The following is a 22,046-nucleotide window of genomic DNA, read 5'->3' on the forward strand; positions in this document are numbered from 1 at the left end:
GCGTCCGTGCACCTGCCGAGTGTTTACAGAACGAGCTCAGGTTGTGGCACGAACAGCGGATCATTCACACCGCGGCGCCGCCCGTGACGTCCACAACAAGGGCTCAACATGACAAACAAAACTCCCACAGATGTGCGGAGGAGAAGGACACGTCGTAAGGAGCCCATGATAGAATATAACGCTACACTAGGTATGATGGGGGTAGTAGTACACCCAGCACGGAGTAGATTGCAGTCTACTCACCGGTCACATGTAAAGCAAAGGTCACATTATACATACAGCACCGTACACTATGCACCTGCAGACCATATCCACACAACCGGCTCTGCTACACCATGCTGAGCACTGCTCTGTCCCCAAGAGCTGACAATCCCAGCAAGGAAATATACAATGCCTTATCATCCCATAGCACAGCTTACCTGCTCCTACTACTCCAGGGGAAAGAAAGGGTTAAGCAGCAGAGGGGAGAGCAGGGGTCCTGTGCCTGCTGCTGTGGGGTCTGCTGCTGCTGCTGCTGCTGTGGGGTCTGCCCGCCAGCCCTGAGGTGAGCACTTTACTTCTTCATCTGAGAGAGTCTCCCACTCCCCTCCCACTTGTACCATTCCCAGCCCCAGCGAGGAGAGAGGGAGGAGAGACAGCAGCGAGGACACCAGAGCGTAGGATTCTCAGAAATTCACTGTCCCAGCGCCCGAGCCCACCGCCCTCCTGGGGTTAGAGGGTCCTGCTTTTATATAGATGGAGCACAATCGCAGTCTGTCACATTGTGTCTCGCCATTTCCAGGACCGCTGCTTGCCATCAGTGACTGGGAACTCGTCTCATGGATGACAGGTCGGTCCCGGCCCGACCGCAGGTCCGTAGATCGGAACTGAAAACATCATAGGGATCCTGTTGTTTTTTTATGTATGGGAATGTTCACACATGCTGTTTTTGCAGCGTTTTTTTTTTTCACTATAAACCAGCGTTGTGTGATGAAAAGCGCCGGCAGAATAGGCCGTTCTTGTCGCGTTTTCACTCTTTTTCATTTTAAGTAAGAATTGATCTGCTGCGTCTTGGTTAAAAAACACCGGAGGGCTCGAGATACCCGGCGAAAACCCGTCAGCGTGTGCACGAGAGGTGAGGAAGCGCAGCCATTATGCTGGTTCTGTACTTTACACAACAAAAACACCGCGTGTGAACAGGCCCCATCAGTGCCGGCCGACGAGACCAGCACCGCCGGGATCGCTCTGCAGGTAGATGGAGCAGCCTGGAGGCCGGGCTGATCGCCTCACTAATGTCCAGGCTGGATACACGGTAACAAACCCTCAGCTGTGAGAAGTAATAGGTGAAGAGAAGCACCTCTGCGTTTGGTCTGACATGTTGGCAATACTGATGGAGCACAGGGGAGGTACGGGCACATCCCTCGCCAGCAGTGGCACCATGGACCCACCTTAGAGAATACATTTACAATGGGACTTGTCACCCCCTAGAGGAGAGTCCGCTCCGTCCCCTGATGCCAGAGCCGTGCGCGAGCCTCAGACCAGCTGCGCCGGACACATGGCCACCAGCCACAAATTCTCAGCATGCCCTCCATTCCCACAACGCCCACTGCCTGCAGAATAGGACGGCAGATTTGTGCACATTGCAAAAAAATAACCCAAACTCCTAATACAGAGGCCAACTGTGGAGGCCCCCCCACCCCAATGTGCTGCGGAGCCCCGACCAGAGCCCGCCACTAACCGTATCACAGGAGGGTCAGGCAGCACCCCACGCCCGCCCTGTAATGTGCAGCCCTACATCCCCGTGAGGGGGTCACACACGGCACAGAAAGAGGCGCATTCCTGCCAGTGACAAGTGTGGGCCCCATTCACCCCGAAACAAAGGGATCGAGCGAGGGGGGACGAGTAATGAGAGGAGCCGACACTTACAAAGAAGGCCGGGAAGATGGAGGGATGGGGGTGTAGGAAGTAATTAATGGGGAAGGTAAAGCCAAAATCAACAGCAACTGGGACGATAATTAGTAATAGACGAGGACCCGGAGGATAAAAAGAACAGCGGGGGAGGGGCTCCTTACTAAAGATGTACAGATCGCTGTGATGTACAGATTTCACTGCACTCGTATGCATGGCGGACGGCCGCACACCCTTCAGTTTTATAACGCCACCAACGCTGGGCAGCACGCGGATATGAACCGCATGCGTCTGCAGAGAATAGTGTAAAACTAAAAGCAAAGCATACGGAGTGTAGGGGGTTCACACTCTCAGGTAAGCATTAGGCAGCGTTCACACAGGCAATGCAGTTTGGTCCAAACAGGTGCAGTTTTATTGCGGTCATAAAACTCCCAAGGGATTCAAAACAAAACCTCTTCTGGGCACAAAGGTATCACAGCCAATAACCAGCGGCACATATATGTCAGTGTGGAGTACAGTCCTTTCTTCCGGAGCAGACTGCATACACAGAAGAGTCCAATCCCCCCCCAGTCTCGGTATCACCTACAGCCCTAGCTCCAGCACCAAACAGAAGTGATCATCTCCGCGCACAGTTCACACTGAACAGGCTGCAGCTTCCACACGTTACCTTGCAGCTCCAGCACACAGACTGCTCAGCTTTCCTAGCTGACCTGTGCAGTCTCCTTCAGAGAGACCCCGGCAGATTCAGCAGACTGACATCATAGTGACCACAGTCCCTGGTTCTAGTCAAAACCTGGGCAGATGCATCTAATCAGGACCTGCAGAGCTAGGATTAACCCTGTCCTGCCTGGCTTTGCTGTGGGAGGTATCGACCCAATACATAGGACGGGGTGAACGGGGCGACATGAACAGCCAGCAAACCCCCCCGTTAGCCATTACTCGGGGAGGCTGACTGCTAATTTGATATCTCTGCTTGCTGTCAGTGAACGGTAACGTTGGTTGCATCCTGTCCTAAATACTAGAAGTTTTAGTCCGGGGGCCGGCGGCGGGTCGTCTCCCTGTGACATTGGGGCACAGGCCCAGAGGTCTCTTACACGATGGGTGCAGGTTTGGGGCCGGGGGGTATGAGGAATAAGCAGGTGCATTAGGGTGGGGGATGGGAGGCACATACAGAGCATTTCCCTGCTTGTTGGACACAGGAGATATTAAGTGTCAGCTCCGGGGTCACAGGTCATTTACTGCGCATTTAACACATTATCACCCCGGTGACCCGCAGCGGTGAGTGGGGTCAGAGGTGGCACCTCCTGGTGACCGTCCGCAGGGAACGCTCTGGGTGCAGGGGGCGGCGGGCGCCTATTCTCTGCAGGGACATGAGGCGTGAACACATGAAGGTGACAGTAATGCCCGGCAGGTACCGGAGCCTCGCCGCCGCCTCCTCCGGAGCCTCGCTCACATTGTATTCTCCCTGCAGCTGCCGCACACATGCCTGGATCTCCCCCAGCAACTTACACAACATTCTTTTGATGCCTCGGATTTTCCAGCCTCTTTTTCCAGCAAGTGCGAGGCCAGAAACACCCCGAGCGCCTCCATTCCCAGAAAGTCCCCCCCTCTGGTGACAACACTGAGACGTCTCCGCGAGTACCCCAGCCCTGCGGCAGCGCCCGTGTGTGCCCGTCATCTGCGGGGGCAAAGTCCAACCTCAGTGACACCGACTAATGAAGAATGTGGGGGAGGCGGAAATGATGACGTCACTGTGATGTCACTGACTGACCTGTGACCTCGGGCTCTATGGACGTAATTGCTACGGAGCCAAGGTCGGCCTCATCCGCCTATACATTGCCACAGAATATGTTGGCGCTATAGAATAAAAATATTGTTATGGCCCCTCTTCTACAACATACGGGGTCGTGACTGATGTACACTTTGCGGCCCCCCATTCTCTGCACTCCCCTCCAGTGATTATGTCACAGAAATAAGGGGATATGACTAAGGTGAGACCCCTAACATGATGCAGAGGGGGCGTCTACAGAGCACCATCTCGTAGTCTGATAATCTACTGATAGCGGTTTATAAACCCAAATAATCCGCAGACGGACGGCGCGGGGCGGCTTCTCCTTGACGTGTGTATGTATAAAACAATCTGTCCTCGCCCGTCTACACCCGCTCAGGGTCACGCTGCATTAACCCCTTCCCTGCTCATATTCACTGAAGGCTGAGTTATATTCAGGACGGCGCTGCGGAATATGCCGGCGCTATATAAGTAAGGACTAATAACATCCGGCATCCTGAGAGTTAATGATAGCAACTGTGTCCAGGCAAGGATTGGGTTAACCTGTCAGCAGTGAAGGCCACGGTCAGCACCAGACACCACATCTGCCAGGGCCACACGTATCCACGCCAATGCCAGGGCCACACGTAACTACGCCAGTGCCCGAGCCACACGTATCCACGCCAGTGCCCGAGCCACACGTAACCACGCCAGTGCCAGGGCCACACGTAACTACGCCAGTGCCCGAGCCACACGTATCCACGCCAGTGCCCGAGCCACACGTAACCACGCCAATGCCAGGGCCACACGTAACTACGCCAATGCCAGGGCCACAAGTAACCACGCCAATGCCAGGGCCACACGTATCCACGCCAGTGCCCGAGCCACATGTAACCGTGCCAGGGCCACACGTAACCACGCCAGTGCTGGGGCCACACGTAACCACGCCGATGCCAGGGCCACACGTAACCACGCCGATGCCAGGGCCACACGTAACCACGCCAGTGCCAGGGCCACACGTAACCACGCCAATGCCAGGGCCACACCTAACCACGCCGATGCCAGGGCCACACCTAACCATGCCGATGCAGCAGCCACACATAACCACGCCGATGCTAGGGCCACACGTAACCACGCCGATGCTGTAGGCACATTTAACCACGCCAATGCCAGGGCCACACGTAACCACGCCAATGCCGGGGCCACACGTAACCACGCCAATGCCGGGGCCACACGTAACCACGCCAATGCCGGGGCCACACGTAACCACGCCAATGCCGGGGCCACACGTAACCACGCCAATGCCGGGGCCACACCTAACCACGCCAATGCCGGGGCCACACCTAACCACGCCAATGCCATGGTCACACGTAACCACGCCAATGCCAGGGCCACACGTCCACCAGTGGGCACATAACCATGCCGATGATAGGGCCACACGTCCACCAGTGGGCACGTAACCACACCGATGCCAGGGCCACACGGCCACCAATGGGCACGTAACCACGCAGATGCCAGGGCCACACGACCACCTGGGGGCACGTAACCACCCCGATGCCAGGGCCACACAACCGCCGGCGGGCATGTAACCATGCAGATTCAGGACCACATGTTCGCCTGAGGGCACGTAACCACGCAGATGCCAGGGCCACATGGCCGCAGCTACTCGCTCACATCGGCCGGTGTACCTTGTGCGATTGTCAGGTTTCGGATTCCGCCTTTTGGTCCAAACAGGAATATTTTCAGTCATTGACAGCAAGCAGAAGTCTGGAAAATGGTGACTGCACAAAGCGGCCGATTTACTCTGACAAATGCGACTGATTGTGAAATTGTTCTTGGGTCGTGCGGCAGATTCGTTTTCCATTTCTATAAATTGGCCGCAAATCTCTGAGCTTCCCTGTGATGAAGCTTCGTACACGGGGTCGACCCTGTCAGATCTGGCATGTCACCGTCTCTGTGGTTTTTGGTTGTCGGGCTGATTGGTGTCGCCTCCGCCTCACACTCATCATCACGCGGTTTCCCCAGACGTTTAACATCCGTTACACATTAATAAAATTAACAGCTAATTCTAGAGCTGCGATCAATTACACCCGACAGAACCAGATCCCACGAGGCTCGGAAACCGCAGACCAGAAGCCGCAGATCAGAAGCCGCAGACCAGAAGCCGCAGACCAGAAGCCGCAGATCAGAAGCCGCAGACCAGAAGCCGCAGACCAGAAGCCGCAGACCAGAAGCCGCAGACCAGAAGCCGCAGACGAGAAACCGCAGACCAGAAGCCGCAGATCAGAAGCCGCAGACGAGAAGCCGCAGACGAGAAGCCGCAGACGAGAAGCCGCAGACGAGAAGCCGCAGACGAGAAGCCGCAGACGAGAAGCCGCAGATCAGAAGCCGCAGACCAGAAGCCGCAGACCAGAAGCCGCAGACCAGAAGCCGCAGATCAGAAGCCGCAGATCAGAAGCCGCAGACGAGAAGCCGCAGATCAGAAGCCGCAGACCAGAAGCCGCAGACCAGAAGCCGCAGTCCTGCCCAATCCACAAACATGAAGGGGGGGGTGAGAACCGTCCGCAAGACCCTCCGAGACCCCCGATCATATCTGTACCTGGTAACATAGTCACCTTCACACAGGGAGGGACCCCGACTAATGAGAGAAGAAAGACCTATCCCCGGCCTGAGACGGCTGATAACAGGGAGTAATAGATTGTAGTCTCCTGTCCTACAGTCACCTCCTCCAGTAATGGCTGATAACAGGGAGTAATAGATTGTAGTCTCCTGTCCTACAGTCACCTCCCCCAGTAATGGCTGATAACAGGGAGTAATAGATTGTAGTCTCCTGTCCTACAGTCACCTCCCCCAGTAATGGCTGATAACAGGGAGTAATAGATTGCGGTCTCCCCTGATGACTGACGCCTCGCTTTCTCCTCTGTCAGGCGGACTTGGCGGCTGGATACAGGATATTGCACAGGATGATCTGCAGCTTCGGTGACAGGTGGGAGATCGCGGCATGTTGTGGGGTCTCGTTATTCCCATCGTGCGTCTTTGTCACAATGTGGATGATTGATTGGTCACCACCTCTGCTACCTGTACAATATGGCCGACACAAGCTGACACATTGCTGGCTTTCCGCAGTGGAATGATCCTTTGCGCCTGTGTCTGGCTGCTGTCGGTCGCAGGCCGGGTCTGCACAGGTTTCCCAGGGATTAGACCCATCAGACAGACGCTGATATCGGACGGTTACACAGACGCCATTCTCATCTCATGTTTTACGAGATTCCCTCATAGACACCGGTAACACGACAGCTCCGCGGGCTCCGGCAGACAGATTTATAATCGCACAGATCCATTTTCTGGCAGATGAGATTTACACATCAATTTTGATGGACAATGGTCTGATTGGAAAGATACTGAACATTATCTTTACATCAAAAATACGTCAGCAATGATTAACAGCATAAACCCGCATCTAGTGTGATAGTGCCGGATACGTGGCCACAGCACGACCATCCTGTGTCCAACACACAGACCTGTCCCCTCTCTGTCCCATCTCCATCCCATCTCCATCCCCTCGCTGTCCCCACTCTATCCTCGCTGTCCCCTCTCCATCCCCACTCTGTCCCCTCGCTCTCCTCTCCGTCCCCTCGCTGTCCCCACTCTGTCCCCTCTCCATCCCCACTCTGTCCCCTCGCTCTCCTCGCCGTCCCCTGGCTGTCCCCTTCTGCTTCCCTTCGCCGTCCACTCTCCATCTCCTCGCCATCCCCTCGCTGTCCCCTCCCCATCCCCTCGCTCTCCTCGCCGCCCCCTCGTCCACCATCGTTCAGTAGGTGATGGTTTTAAGGGAACAACATTGTGTAATGAAGACCCTTATCTGCACGGATACATTGTATCATCGCTGAGAGCAGATCCTTCACATGATTAGGATCCGTGATGAGTGCTGTCAGTGATGCCCCCTCATTATAGGGGTGCGCTTTGCTATACTTGCAGATGCAGCAGAGCTGGAGCGTCACTCTCTCGTCTGTGCGGCGTCACATGCTTGGCTGTAATTCACCACATACCTGGTGCTGGCGTGACCGCGGCCATCCCTGCGGAGTGGTGACCCCCACTGTGGGCGCCGCCTGTGACCTCTGCTCTCTGACTGTTCTCACGTCCTAGGACACCCAGGTCTGGGGGGCAGTGTCTGATCGGAGGGTCTTGGTCTTGTCGCTGCCTGTTTGGCCCTAGGGAGGGACATCTGGTGGAGGAGAGGCTGGAGGAAGGTTCTTCTCCCTCCCCGACTCTCACATGAATTTACCTGAAAGGTAAAGACACAGGAGATAAGATTCCCCGACACTGAAGCACGCAAGGCGGACGCTGCTTAACCTGCGCACTGCCAGCACGCCGAAACCACAGGAGCCCCGCACCCACCTGGGCGGAGAGATACCGGGGGGGGGGGGGGGCACAACACAATCGTAACAGGTGGGAAACGGATAGTGATACTGACCTGCCACCACGCAAGATACCGGAGAGCAGACAGGGGGCGCAGCAAGCATCACACGTCATAGGCTTAGATACAGCAGAATAGTGAGCGCAGCTCTGGAGTATAATACAGGAGGTAACTCAGGATCAGTAATGTAATGTATGTACACAGTGACTGCACCAGCAGAATAGTGAGTGCAGCTCTGGAGTATAATACAGGATGTAACTCAGGATCAGTAATGTAATGTATGTACACAGTGACTGCACCAGCAGAATAGTGAGTGCAGCTCTGGAGTATAATACAGGATGTAACTCAGGATCAGTAATGTAATGTATGTACACCGTGACTGCACCAGCAGAATAGTGAGTGCAGCTCTGGAGTATAATACAGGAGGTAACTCAGGATCAGTAATGTAATGTATGTGCACAGTGACTGCACCAGCAGAATAGTGAGTGCAGCTCTGGAGCATAATACAGGATGTAACTCAGGATCAGTAATGTAATGTATGTACACAGTGACTGCACCAGCAGAATAGTGAGTGCAGCTCTGGAGTATAATACAGGATGTAACTCAGGATCAGTAATGTAATGTATGTACACAGTGACTGCACCAGCAGAATAGTGAGTGCAGCTCTGGAGTATAATACAGGATGTAACTCAGGATCAGTAATGTAATGTATGTACACAACGACTGCCCCAGCAGAATAGTGAGTGCAGCTCTGGAGTATAATACAGGATGTAACTCAGGATCAGTAATGTAATGTATGTACACAGTGACTGCACCAGCAGAATAGTGAGTGCAGCTCTGGAGTATAATACAGGATGTAACTCAGGATCAGTAATGTAATGTATGTACACAGTGACTGCACCAGCAGAATAGTGAGTGCAGCTCTGGAGTATAATACAGGATGTAACTCAGGATCAGTAATGTAATGTATGTACACAACGACTGCCCCAGCAGAATAGTGAGTGCAGCTCTGGAGTATAATACAGGATGTAACTCAGGATCAGTAATGTAATGTATGTACACAGTGACTGCACCAGCAGAATAGTGAGTGCAGCTCTGGAGTATAATACAGGATGTAACTCAGGATCAGTAATGTAATGTATGTACACAGTGACTGCACCAGCAGAATAGTGAGTGCAGCTCTGGAGTATAATACAGGATGTAACTCAGGATCAGTAATGTAATGTATGTACACAGTGACTGCACCAGCAGAATAGTGAGTGCAGCTCTGGAGTATAATACAGGATGTAACTCAGGATCAGTAATGTAATGTATGTACACAGTGACTGCACCAGCAGAATAGTGAGTGCAGCTCTGGAGCATAATACAGGATGTAACTCAGGATCAGTAATGTAATGTATGTACACAGTGACTGCACCAGCAGAATAGTGAGTGCAGCTCTGGAGTATAATACAGGATGTAACTCAGGATCAGTAATGTAATGTATGTACACAGTGACTGCACCAGCAGAATAGTGAGTGCAGCTCTGGAGTATAATACAGGATGTAACTCAGGATAAGTAATGTAATGTATGTACACAGTGACTGCACCAGCACAATAGTGAGTGCAGCTCTGGAGTATAATACAGGAGGTAACTCAGGATCAGTAATGTAATATATGTACACGGTGACTGCACCTGCAGAATAGTGAGTGCAGCTCTGGAGTATAATACAGGATGTAACTCAGGATCAGTAATGTAATGTATGTACACAGTGACAGCACCAGCACAATAGTGAGTGCAGCTCTGGAGTATAATACAGGAGGTAACTCAGGATCAGTAATGTAATATATGTACACGGTGACTGCACCAGCAGAATAGTGAGTGCAGCTCTGGAGTATAATGCAGGAGGTAATTCAGGATCAGTAATGTAATGTATGTACACAGTGACTGCACAAGCAGAATAATGAGTGCTGCTCTGGAGTATAATACAGGATGTAACTCAGGATCAGTAATGTAATGTATGTATACAGTGACTCCACCAGCAGAATAGTGAGTGCAGCTCTGAAGTATAATACAGGATGTAACTCAGGATCAGTAATGTAATGTGTTTACACAGTGACTGCACCACCAGAATAGAGAGTGCAGCTCTGGAGTATAATACAGGATGTAACTCAGGATCAGTAATGTAATGTATGTACACAGTGACTGCACCAGCAGAATAGTGAGTGCAGCTCTGGAGTATAATACAGGAGGTAACTCAGGATCAGTAATGTAATGTATGTACACAGTGACTGCACCAGCAGAATAGTGAGTGCAGCTCTGGAGTATAATACAGTAGGTAAATCAGGATCAGTAATGTAATGTATGTACACAGTAACTGCACCAGCAGAATAGTGAGTGCAGCTCTGGAGTATAATACAGGATGTAACTCAGGATCAGTAATGTAATGTATGTACACAGTGACTGCACCAGCAGAATAGTGAGTGCAGCTCTGGAGTATAATACAGGATGTAACTCAGGATCAGTAATGTAATGTATGTACACAGTGACTGCACCAGCAGAATAGTGAGTGCAGCTCTGCAGTATAATACAGGAGGTAACTCAGGATCAGTAATGTAATGTATGTACACAGTGACTGCACTAGCAGAATAGTGAGTGCCGCTCTGGAGTATAATACAGGATGTAACTCAGGATCAGTAATGTAATGTATATACACAGTGACTCCACCAGCAGAATAGTGAGTGCAGCTCTGGAGTATAATACAGGATGTAACTCAGGATCAGTAATGTAATGTATGTACACAGTGACTGCACCAGCACAATAGTGAGTGCAGCTCTGGAGTATAATACAGGATGTAACTCAGGATCAGTAATGTAATGTATGTACACGGTGACTCCACCAGCAGAATAGTGAGTGCAGCTCTGGAGTATAATACAGGATGTAACTCAGGATCAGTGATGTAATCTATGTACACAGTGACTCCACCAGCAGAATAGTGAGTGCGGCTCTGGAGTATAATACAGGATGTAACTCAGGATGAGTAATGTAATGTTTGTACACAGTGACTGCACCAGCAGAATAGTGAGTGCAGCTCTGGAGTATAATACAGGATGTAACTCAGGATCAGTAATGTAATGTATGTACACAATGACTGCACCAGCAGAATAGTGAGTTCAGCTCTAGAGTATAATACAGGATGTAACTCAGGATCAGTAATGTAATGTATGTACACAGTGACTGCACCAGCAGAATAGTGAGCGCAGCTCTGGAGTATAATACAGGGTGTAACTCAGGATCAGTAATGTAATGTATGTACACAGTGACTGCACCTGCAGAATAGTGAGCGCAGCTCTGGAGTATAATACAGGATGTAACTCAGGATCAGTAATGTAATGTATGTACACAGTGACTGCACCAGCAGAATAGTGAGTGCAGCTCTGGGGTATAATACAGGAGGTAACTCAGGATCAGTAATGTAATGTATGTACACAGTGACTGCACCAGCAGAATAGTGAGTGCAGCTCTGGAGTATAATACAGGAGGTAACTCAGGATCAGTAATGTAATGTATGTGCACAGTGACTGCACCAGCAGAATAGTGAGTGCAGCTCTGGGGTATAATACAGGAGGTAACTCAGGATCAGTAATGTAATGTATGTACACAGTGACTGCACCAGCAGAATAGTGAGTGCAGCTCTGGAGTATAATACAGGATGTAACTCAGGATCAGTAATGTAATGTATGTACACAGTGACTGCACCAGCAGAATAGTGAGTGCAGCTCTGGGGTATAATACAGGATGTAACTCAGGATCAGTAATGTAATGTATGTACACAGTGACTGCACCAGCAGAATAGTGAGTGCAGCTCTGGAGTATAATACAGGAGGTAACTCAGGATCAGTAATGTAATGTATGTACACAGTGACTGCACCAGCAGAATAGTGAGTGCAGCTCTGGAGTATAATACAGGAGGTAACTCAGGATCAGTAATGTAATGTATGTACACAGTGACTGCACCAGCAGAATAGTGAGTGCAGCTCTGGAATATAATACAGGATGTAACTCAGGATCAGTAATGTAACGTATGTACACAGTGACTGCACCAGCAGAATAGTGAGTGCAGCTCTGGAGGATAATACAGGATGTAACTCAGGATCAGTAATGTAATGTATGTACACAGTGACTGCACCAGCAGAATAGTGAGTGCCGCTCTGGAGTATAATACTGGATGTAACTTAGGATCAGTAATGTAATGTATGTACACAGTGACTGCACCAGCAGAATAGTGAGCGCAGCTCTGAAGTATAATACAGGATGTAACTCAGGATCAGTAATGTAATGTATGTACACAGTGACTGCACCAGCAGAATAGTGAGTGCCGCTCTGGAGTATAATACAGGATGTAACTCAGGATCAGTAATGTAATGTATGTACACAGTGACTGCACCAGCAGAATAGTGAGTGCCGCTCTGGAGTATAATACAGGATGTAACTCAGGATCAGTAATGTAATGTATGTGCACAGTGACTACACCAGCAGAATAGTGAGTGCAGCTCTGGAGTATAATGCAGGGGGTAACTCAGGATCAGTAATGTAATGTATGTGCACAGTGACTGCACCAGCAGAATAGTGAGCGCAGCTCTGGAGTATAATACAGGATGTAACTCAGGATCAGTAATGTAATGTATGTACACAGTGACTGAATAGTGAGCGCAGCTCTGGAGTATAATACAGGATGTAACTCAGGATCAGTAAAGTAATGTATGTACACAGTGACTGCACCAGCAGAATAGTGAGTGCAGCTCTGGAGTATAATACAGGATGTAACTCAGGATCAGTAATGTAATGTATGTACACAGTGACTGCACCAGCACAATAGTGAGTGCAGCTCTGGAGTATAATACAGGATGTAACTCAGGATCAGTAATGTAATGTATGTACACGGTGACTCCACCAGCAGAATAGTGAGTGCAGCTCTGGAGTATAATACAGGATGTAACTCAGGATCAGTAATGTAATGTATGTACACAGTGACTGCACCAGCAGAATAGTGAGTACAGCTCTGGTGGATAATACAGGATGTAACTCAGGATCAGTAATGTAATGTTTGTACACAGTGACTGCACCAGCAGAATAGTGAGTGCAGCTCTGGAGTATAATACAGGATGTAACTCAGGATCAGTAATGTAATGTATGTACACAATGACTGTACCAGCAGAATAGTGAGTTCAGCTCTAGAGTATAATACAGGATGTAACTCAGTATCAGTAATGTAATGTATGTACACAATGACTGCACCAGCAGAATAGTGAGCGCAGCTCTGGAGTAGAATACAGGGTGTAACTCAGGATTAGTAATGTAATGTATGTACACAGTGACTGCACCAGCAGAATAGTGAGCGCAGCTCTGGAGTATAATACAGGATGTAACTCAGGATCAGTAATGTAATTTATGTACACAGTGACTGCACCAGCAGAATAGTGAGTGCAGCTCTGGGGTATAATACAGGATGTAACTCAGGATCAGTAATGTAAGGTATGTACACAGTGACTGCACCAACAGAATAGTGAGTACAGCTCTGGAGTATAATACAGGAGGTAACTCAGGATCAGTAATGTAATGTATGTACACAGTGACTGCACCAGCAGAATAGTGAGTGCAGCTCTGGAGTATAATACAGGATGTAACTCAGGATCAGTAATGTAATGTATGTACAGAGTTGCTGCACCAGCAGAATAGTGAGTGCAGCTCTGGAGTATAATACAGGATGTAACTCGGGATCAGTAATGTAATGTATGTACACAGTGACTGCACCAGCAGAATAGTGAGTGCAGCTCTGGAGTATAATACAGGATGTAACTCAGGATCAGTATTTTAATGTATGTACACAGTGACTGCACCAGCAGAATGAGCGCAGCTCTGGAGTATAATACAGGAGGTAACTCAGGATCAGTAATGTAATGTATGTACACAGTGACTGCACCAGCAGAATAGTGAGTGCAGCTCTGGAGGATAATACAGGATGTAACTCAGGATCAGTAATGTAATGTATGTACACAGTGACTCCACCAGCAGAATAGTGAGTGCCGCTCTGGAGTATAATACAGGATGAAACTTAGGATCAGTAATGTAACGTATGTACACAGTGACTGCACCAGCAGAATAGTGAGTGCAGCTCTGGAGGATAATACAGGATGTGGCTCAGGATCATTAATGTAATGTATTTACACAGTGACTGCACCAGCAGAATAGTGAGTGCAGCTCTGGAGTATAATACAAGAGGTAACTCAGGATCAGTAATGTAATGTATGTACACAGTGACTGCAGCAGCAGAATAGTGAGTGCAGCTCTGGAGTATAATACAGGAGGTAACTCAGGATCAGTAATGTAATGTATGTACACATTGACTGCAGCAGCAGAATAGTGAGTGCAGCTCTGGAGTATAATACAGGAGGTAACTCAGGATCAGTAATGTAATGTATGTACACAGTGACTGCACCAGCAGAATAATGAGTGCAGCTCTGGAGTATAATACAGGATGTAACTCAGGATCAGTAATGTAATGTATGTACACCGTGACTGCACCAGCAGAATAGTGAGTGCAGCTCTGGAGTATAATACAGGATGTAACTCAGGATCAGTAATGTAATGTATGTACACAGTGACTGCACCAGCTGAATAGTGAGCGCAGCTCTGGAGTATAATACAGGATGTAACTCAGGATCAGTAATGTAATGTATGTACACAGTGACTGCACCAGCAGAATAGTGAGTGCAGCTCTGGAGTATAATACAGGATGTAACTCAGGATCAGTAATGTAATGTATGTACACAGTGACTGCACCAGCACAATAGTGAGTGCAGCTCTGGAGTATAATACAGGATGTAACTCAGGATCAGTAATGTAATGTATGTACACGGTGACTCCACCAGCAGAATAGTGAGTGCAGCTCTGGAGTATAATACAGGATGTAACTCAGGATCAGTAATGTAATGTATGTACACAGTGACTGCACCAGCTGAATAGTGAGCGCAGCTCTGGAGTATAATACAGGATGTAACTCAGGATCAGTAATGTAATGTATGTACACAGTGACTGCACCAGCAGAATAGTGAGTTCAGCTCTAGAGTATAATACAGGATGTAACTCAGGATCAGTAATGTAATGTATGTACACAGTGACTGCACCAGCAGAATAGTGAGTGCAGCTCTGGAGTATAATGCAGGATGTAACTCAGGATCAGTATTTTAATGTATGTACACAGTGACTGCACTAGCAGAATGAGCGCAGCTCTGGAGTATAATACAGGAGGTAACTCAGGATCAGTAATGTAATGTATGTACACAGTGACTGCACCAGCAGAATAGTGAGTGCAGCTCTGGAGGATAATACAGGATGTAACTCCGGATCAGTAATGTAATGTATGTACACAGTGACTGCACCAGCAGAATAGTGAGTGCAGCTCTGGAGTATAATACAGGATGTAACTCAGGATCAGTAATGTAATGTATGTACACAGTGACTCCACCAGCAGAATAGTGAGTGCAGCTCTGGAGAATAATACAGGATGTGGCTCAGGATCATTAATGTAATGTATTTACACAGTGACTGCACCAGCAGAATAGTGAGTGCAGCTCTGGAGTATAATACAAGAGGTAACTCAGGATCAGTAATGTAATGTATGTACACAGTGACTGCACCAGCAGAATAGTGAGTGCAGCTCTGGAGTATAATACAGGAGGTAACTCAGGATCAGTAATGTAATGTATGTACACATTGACTGCAGCAGCAGAATAGTGAGTGCAGCTCTGGAGTATAATACAGGAGGTAACTCAGGATCAGTAATGTAATGTATGTACACAGTGACTGCACCAGCAGAATAGTGAGTGCAGCTCTGGAGTATAATACAGGATGTAACTCAGGATCAGTAATGTAATGTATGTACACAGTGACTGCACCAGCAGAATAGTGAGTGCAGCTCTGGAGTATAATACCGGATGTAACTCAGGATCAGTAATGTAATGTATGTACACAGTGACTGCACCAGCAGAATAGTGAGTGCAGCTCTGGAGTATAATACAGGATGTGACTCAGGATCATTAATGTAATGTATGTACACAGTGACTGCAGCAGCAGAATAGTGAGTGCAGCTCTGGAGTATAATACAGGATGTAACTCAGGATCAGTAATGTAATGTATGTACACAGTGACTGCACCAGCAGAATAGTGAGTGCAGCTCTGGAGTATAATACAGGATGTAACTCAGGATCAGTAATGTAATGTATGTACACAGTGACTGCACCAGCAGAATAGTGAGTGCAGCTCTGGAATATAATACAGAATGTAACTCCGGATCAGTAATGTAATGTATGTACACATTGACTGCACCAGCAGAATAGTGAGTGCAGCTCTGGAGTATAATACAGGATGTGACTCAGGATCATTAATGTAATGTATGTACACAGTGACTGCAGCAGCAGAATAGTGAGTGCAGCTCTGGAGTATAATACAGGATGTAACTCAGGATCAGTAATGTAATGTATGTACACAGTGACTGCACCAGCAGAATAGTGAGTGCAGCTCTGGAGTATAATACAGGATGTAACTCAGGATCAGTAATGTAATGTATGTACACAGTGACTGCACCAGCAGAATAGTGAGTGCAGCTCTGGAGTATAATATAGGATGTAACTCAGGATCAGTAATGTAATGTATGTATACAGTGACTGCACCAGCAGAATAGTGAGTGCAGCTCTGGAGGATAATACAGGATGTAACTCAGGATCAGTAATGTAATGTATGTACACAGTGACTGCACCAGCAGAATAGTGAGTGCAGCTCTGGAATATAATACAGAATGTAACTCAGGATCAGTAATGTAATGTATGTACACAGTGACTGCACCAGCAGAATAGTGAGTGCAGCTCTGGAGTATAATACAGGATGTAACTCAGGATCAGTAATGTAATGTATATACACAGTGACTGCACCAGCAGAATAGTGAGTGCAGCTCTGGAGGATAATACAGGATGTAACTCAGGATCAGTAATGTAATGTATGTACACAGTGACTGCACCAGCAGAATAGTGAGTGCAGCTCTGGAGTATAATACAGAATGTAACTCAGGATCAGTAATGTAATGTATGTACACAGTGACTGCACCAGCAGAATAGTGAGTGCAGCTCTGGAGTATAATACAGGATGTAACTCAGGATCAGTAATGTAATTTATGTACACAGTGACTGCACCAGCAGAATAGTGAGTGCCGCTCTGGGGTGTAATACAGGATGTAACTCAGGATCAGTAATGTAATGTATGTACACAGTGACTGCACCAGCAGAATAGTGAGTGCTGCTCTGGGGTATAATACAGGATGTAACTCAGGATCAGTAATGTAATGTATGTACACAGTGACTGCACCAGCAGAATAGTGAGTGCAGCTCTGGAGTATAATACAGGAGGTAACTCAGGATCAGTAATGTAATGTATGTACACAGTGGCTGCACCAGCAGAATAGTGAGTGCAGCTCTGGGGTATAATACAGGATGTAACTCAGGATCAGTAATGTAATGTATGTACACAGTGACTGCACCAGCAGAATAGTGAGTGCAGCTCTGGGGTATAATACAGGATGTAACTCAGGATCAGTAATGTAATGTATGTACACAGTGACTGCACTAGCAGAATAGTGAGTGCAGCTCTGGGGTATAATACAGGATGTAACTCAGGATCAGTAATGTAAGGTATGTACACAGTGACTGCACCAGCAGAATAGTGAGTGCAGCTCTGGAGCATAATACAGTAATGTATGTGCACGGTGTCTGTGATGATGAATTATATATATATAACTGTGCTATGAGGATTAGAGTTGAGCAGACAATGTAGTGATTGTGGTTGCTGTGGAACTACACGTCCCAGCATGTTGTGAGCACACAGCTTTGCATGTTGTTGTGTGGATATAATATTGGGGGCTGTGGGGGGATGCAGAGGATTGTAATGGCAGGAGCGGTGCAGCAGGGGATCATCCAGGGGCTGCAGATCTGCTATAGTCATCACATGTACAGGTCAGTGACCGGCCGCTGCCAGGTTTCTAGCCCTCCTCCGTCTCTTCTCGAGTTGTTTTCCTCCTTTTTTTCTTTCCTTCTTTCTTTCTGAATATTTGACACAGATTGAAAAGTCATCACTGACCTCAGTGTACAAGTATGTGTGTTCCCTGCAGAGCATTACTCCTGTGCACACTATCACTTCACACGCCATGTGTACACTGCTGGTGCCAACCTCCGCCGCCTCGCCAACAAGCCCAGGATCAGGAGGCAGAGTGGCAACATGGCCTCCCTGTAAACACCGGAGGGAATATACACCATAATATGCACTGGACGGGCTGGGTACATCTCAGCACGTATACCTGAGTGGTGCCAGTGCATCCGACCCTCCCCGGAGCGGGCACTGCGAGATTACAGGACATGTACAGTGGCATGTAAAAGTTTGGGCAGTCCTGGTGAAAGTAACTGTTATTGCGAATGGTTTAGCAAATTGAAGATGAAATGATTTCTAAAATGCCTACACTTAAAGATTATTTATATTGTCATTTTTTTATGTTTTAAAAATTACTTAAAGGAAAATGGGCAGATGCAAAAGTTTGTGCCCCCTGCATGGTTAGTACCCAGTAGCGCCCCCTTTTGCAGGTATCACAGCTTGTAAACACTTTTTGTAACCAGACAAGAGTCTTTCAGTTCTTGTTTGAGGGATTTTCCTCCGTTCTTCCTTGGAGAATTCCTCCAGGTCTGTGAGATTCCTGGGGCGTCTTGCATCCTCTGCTATTTTGAGGTCTAGCCACAGATTTTCAATGATGTTCAGATCAGGGGACTGTGAGGGCCATTGTGAAACCTTCAGCTTGCGCCTTTTGAGGTCGTCTATTGTTGATAGTGACCTGTGTTTAAGATCATTCTCCATTTGTAGGATCATCCTCTTTTCAGCTTCAGCTTTTTTACAGATGGTGTTATGTTTGCATCAAGAATTTGTTGAAATTTCATTAAATCAATTCTTCCCTCTACCCATGAAATGTTCCCCATGCCACTGGGGGCAGCACAACCCCAAAACACGATTGATCCTCCTACATCCTTAATGGTTGGTGGGATGTTCTTTTTCTGAAATTCTGCCCCCTTTTTCTCCACACATACCTTTGATCATTGTGGCCACAGACTTCTATTTTACCTCATCGGTCCACAGGACTTGTTTCCACAATGCATCAGGCTTGTTTAGATGTTCTTTTTACATCTGACGCTGAATTTTATGGTGATGACGCAGGAGACGTTTTCTTCTTATGACTCTTCCATGAAGGCCATATTTGTGCAGGTGTCTCTGAACAGTAGAAAAATTTACCACAACTCCAGAGTCTGCTAAATCTTTCTGAAGGTCTTTTGCAGTCAAGCGGGGGTCCTGATTTGCCTCTTTAGCAATCCTACGAGCATCTCTCACTGAAATTTTGCTTGATCTTCCAGACCTTATCTTGACCTCCACTGTTCCTGGTAACTGCCATTTCTTTATTACATTTCAAACTGAGGAAAGGGCAACTTGGAAACCCTTTGCTCTCTCCTTCTAGCTTCTCCTGCTTTGTGGCCTCCACCATTGTCAGAGCTCGGCGGCTGCTTAGAAGACCCCACGGCTGCTGGTTTTGGCAGAAGGTTAGAGGAGGTTTTTATAAAGCTGGAAATTTGCATCACCGGCCTTTCCTAACGATGATAGTGAACAAGCCATAACCCTAACAGGCTAATTAAGGTCTGACACCTTGATCAAAGTTATCTGAGCACACAAATCTCCAAGGGTGCACAAACTTTTGCATCTACCCATTTTCCTTTTTGCAATTTTTAAAATGTAAAAAATTACAATATATTTTTTTTTGCCTCAAACACAAAGGAAATGAGTCATCTGTAACTTTAGGCCTTTTACATCATTTCATCTTCAACTTTATTAACTGTTCACAATAACAGTAATTTTGACCAGGGGCGCCCAAACGTTTCCATGCCACTGTAAGCACACATACCTGAGTGGGGTCAGCACCTCCGACCCCCCCTGAGCGGGCCCTGCGATATTACAGGACCGACTGTGTACATGTAAGCACATAGAATGGTAGAGTTGGAAGGGACCTCCTGGGTCATCTGGTCCAACCCCCTGCTCAAAGCAGGATTCACTAAATCATCCCAGACATCCCACATAGAGTGGCTTGCAAAAGTATTCACCCCCCCACCCCCACCCCCACCCCCCCCTGGCATTTTTACGTATTTTCCTACCTCACAACCTGGAATTTCACTGGTTCTTTTGAGGGTTTGCAACTGTGAACATTTGGTTTTCTTTTTACTGTGAAGCACATAACAAATAGGACAAAATATCTGAAAGCGTAAGTGTGCATTTACGCCCTTAAAGTCAGTACTTTGTGGAGCCTCCTTTTGCAGCAATTACAGCTGCAAGTCGCTTTGGATAAGTCTCTTGGAGCTTTCTACATCTGGCCACTGGGATTTTTGCCCATTCCTCAAGGCAAAACTGCTCCAGCTCCTTCTGTTTCCTCTGGTGAACAGCGATCTTCACATCTGACCACAGATTCTCCATTGGATTAAGGTCTGGGCTGTGACTCGGCCGCTCCAGAACATTTACACGTTTCCCCTTACTCCACACTCGAGTGTTGCTTTAGCAGTCTGGTTTGGGTCATTGTTTTGTTGGAAGGTGAATCTCCGTCCCAGTTTCAAATCACTGACAGACAAACAGGTTTTGATCAAGAATATCCCTGTATTTCGCATCATCCATCTTCCCCTCGACTCAGACCATTTTCCCTGTCCCTGCTGCCGAAAAACATCACCACGGCATGATGCTGCCACCACCATGTTTCACTGTGGGACTGGTGTTCTTGGGGTGATTTACTGTACTGGTTTGACGTCAGACATGGCATTTACCTTGGTGGCCAAAAAGTAGCATTTTTGTCTCTTCTGACCACAGGACCTTGCTCCATACATATGGGGAATCTCCCACGTCTTTTGGCCAACTTAAAATGAGCCTTACAATTTTTGTGTATAAGTAAAGGCTACAGTACAGACCAAAAGTTTGGACACACCTTCTCATTTAAAGATTTTTCTGTATTTTCATGACTATGAAAATTGTACATTCACACTGAAGGCATCAAAACTATGAATTACCACATGTGGAATTATATACTTAACAAAAAAGTGTGAAACAACAGAAAATATGTCTTATATTCTAGGGTCTTCACAGCAGCCACCTTTTGCTTTGATGACTGCTTTGCACACTCTTGGCATTCTCTTGATGAGCTTCAAGAGGTAGTCACCGGAAATGGTCTTCCAACAATCTTGAAGGAGTTCCCAGAGATGCTTAGCACTTGTTGGCCCTTTTGCCTTCACTCTGCAGTCGAGCTCACCCCAAACCATCTCGATTGGGTTCAGGTCTGGTGACTGTGGAGGCCAGGTCATCTGGCGTAGCCCCCCATCACTCTCCTTCTTGATCAAATAGCCCTTACACAGCCTGGAGGTGTTTGGGGTCATTGTCCTGTTGAAAAATAAATGATGGTCCAACTAAACGCAAACCGGATGGAATAGCATGCCGCTGCAAGATGCTGTGGTAGCCATGCTGGTTCAGTATGCCTTCAATTTTGAATAAATCCCCGACAGTGTCACCAGCAAAGCCCCCCCACACCATCACACCTCCTCCTCCATGCTTCACGGTGGGAACCAGGCATGTAGAGTCCATCCGTTCACCTTTTCTGCGTCGCACAAAGACACGGTGGTTGGAACCAAAGATCTCAAATTTGGACTCATCAGACCAAAGCACAGATTTCCACTGGTCTAATGTCCATTCCTTGTGTTCTTTAGCCCAAACAAGTCTCTTCTGCTTGTTGCCTGTCCTTAGCAGTGGTTTCCTAGCAGCTATTTTACCATGAAGGCCTGCTGCACAAAGTCTCCTCTTAACAGTTGTTGTAGAGATGTGTC

General features: G+C 47.8%; 1 protein-coding gene across 6 annotated transcripts in view; it reads right to left on the minus strand.

The window, feature by feature from the left end:
* Positions 1–21,099, minus strand: part of SEMA3B (semaphorin 3B) — a 46,386-nt gene extending 25,287 nt beyond the window's left edge. For 2 of the 6 annotated variants that reach the window (XM_073645168.1, XM_073645167.1), the window contains exon 1: positions 3,397–3,601. In XM_073645168.1, coding sequence (XP_073501269.1) covers positions 3,397–3,565 — 169 coding nt within the window. In that variant the 5' untranslated portion in view covers positions 3,566–3,601. Of the gene's footprint in view, positions 1–419; positions 601–3,396; positions 3,602–7,704; positions 8,052–8,129; positions 8,182–20,342 lie in introns of those variants that run through there. The other 4 variants (XM_073645170.1, XM_073645169.1, XM_073645173.1 and 1 more) reach the window with 4 other exon arrangements.
* Positions 21,100–22,046: the final 947 nt, after the last annotated feature.

Source organism: Phyllobates terribilis, unplaced genomic scaffold (assembly GCF_046119375.1).
Source record: "Phyllobates terribilis strain yellow unplaced genomic scaffold, ASM4611937v1 Scaffold_8__6_contigs__length_399053987, whole genome shotgun sequence".
Lineage (NCBI taxonomy): Eukaryota > Metazoa > Chordata > Amphibia > Anura > Dendrobatidae > Phyllobates > Phyllobates terribilis.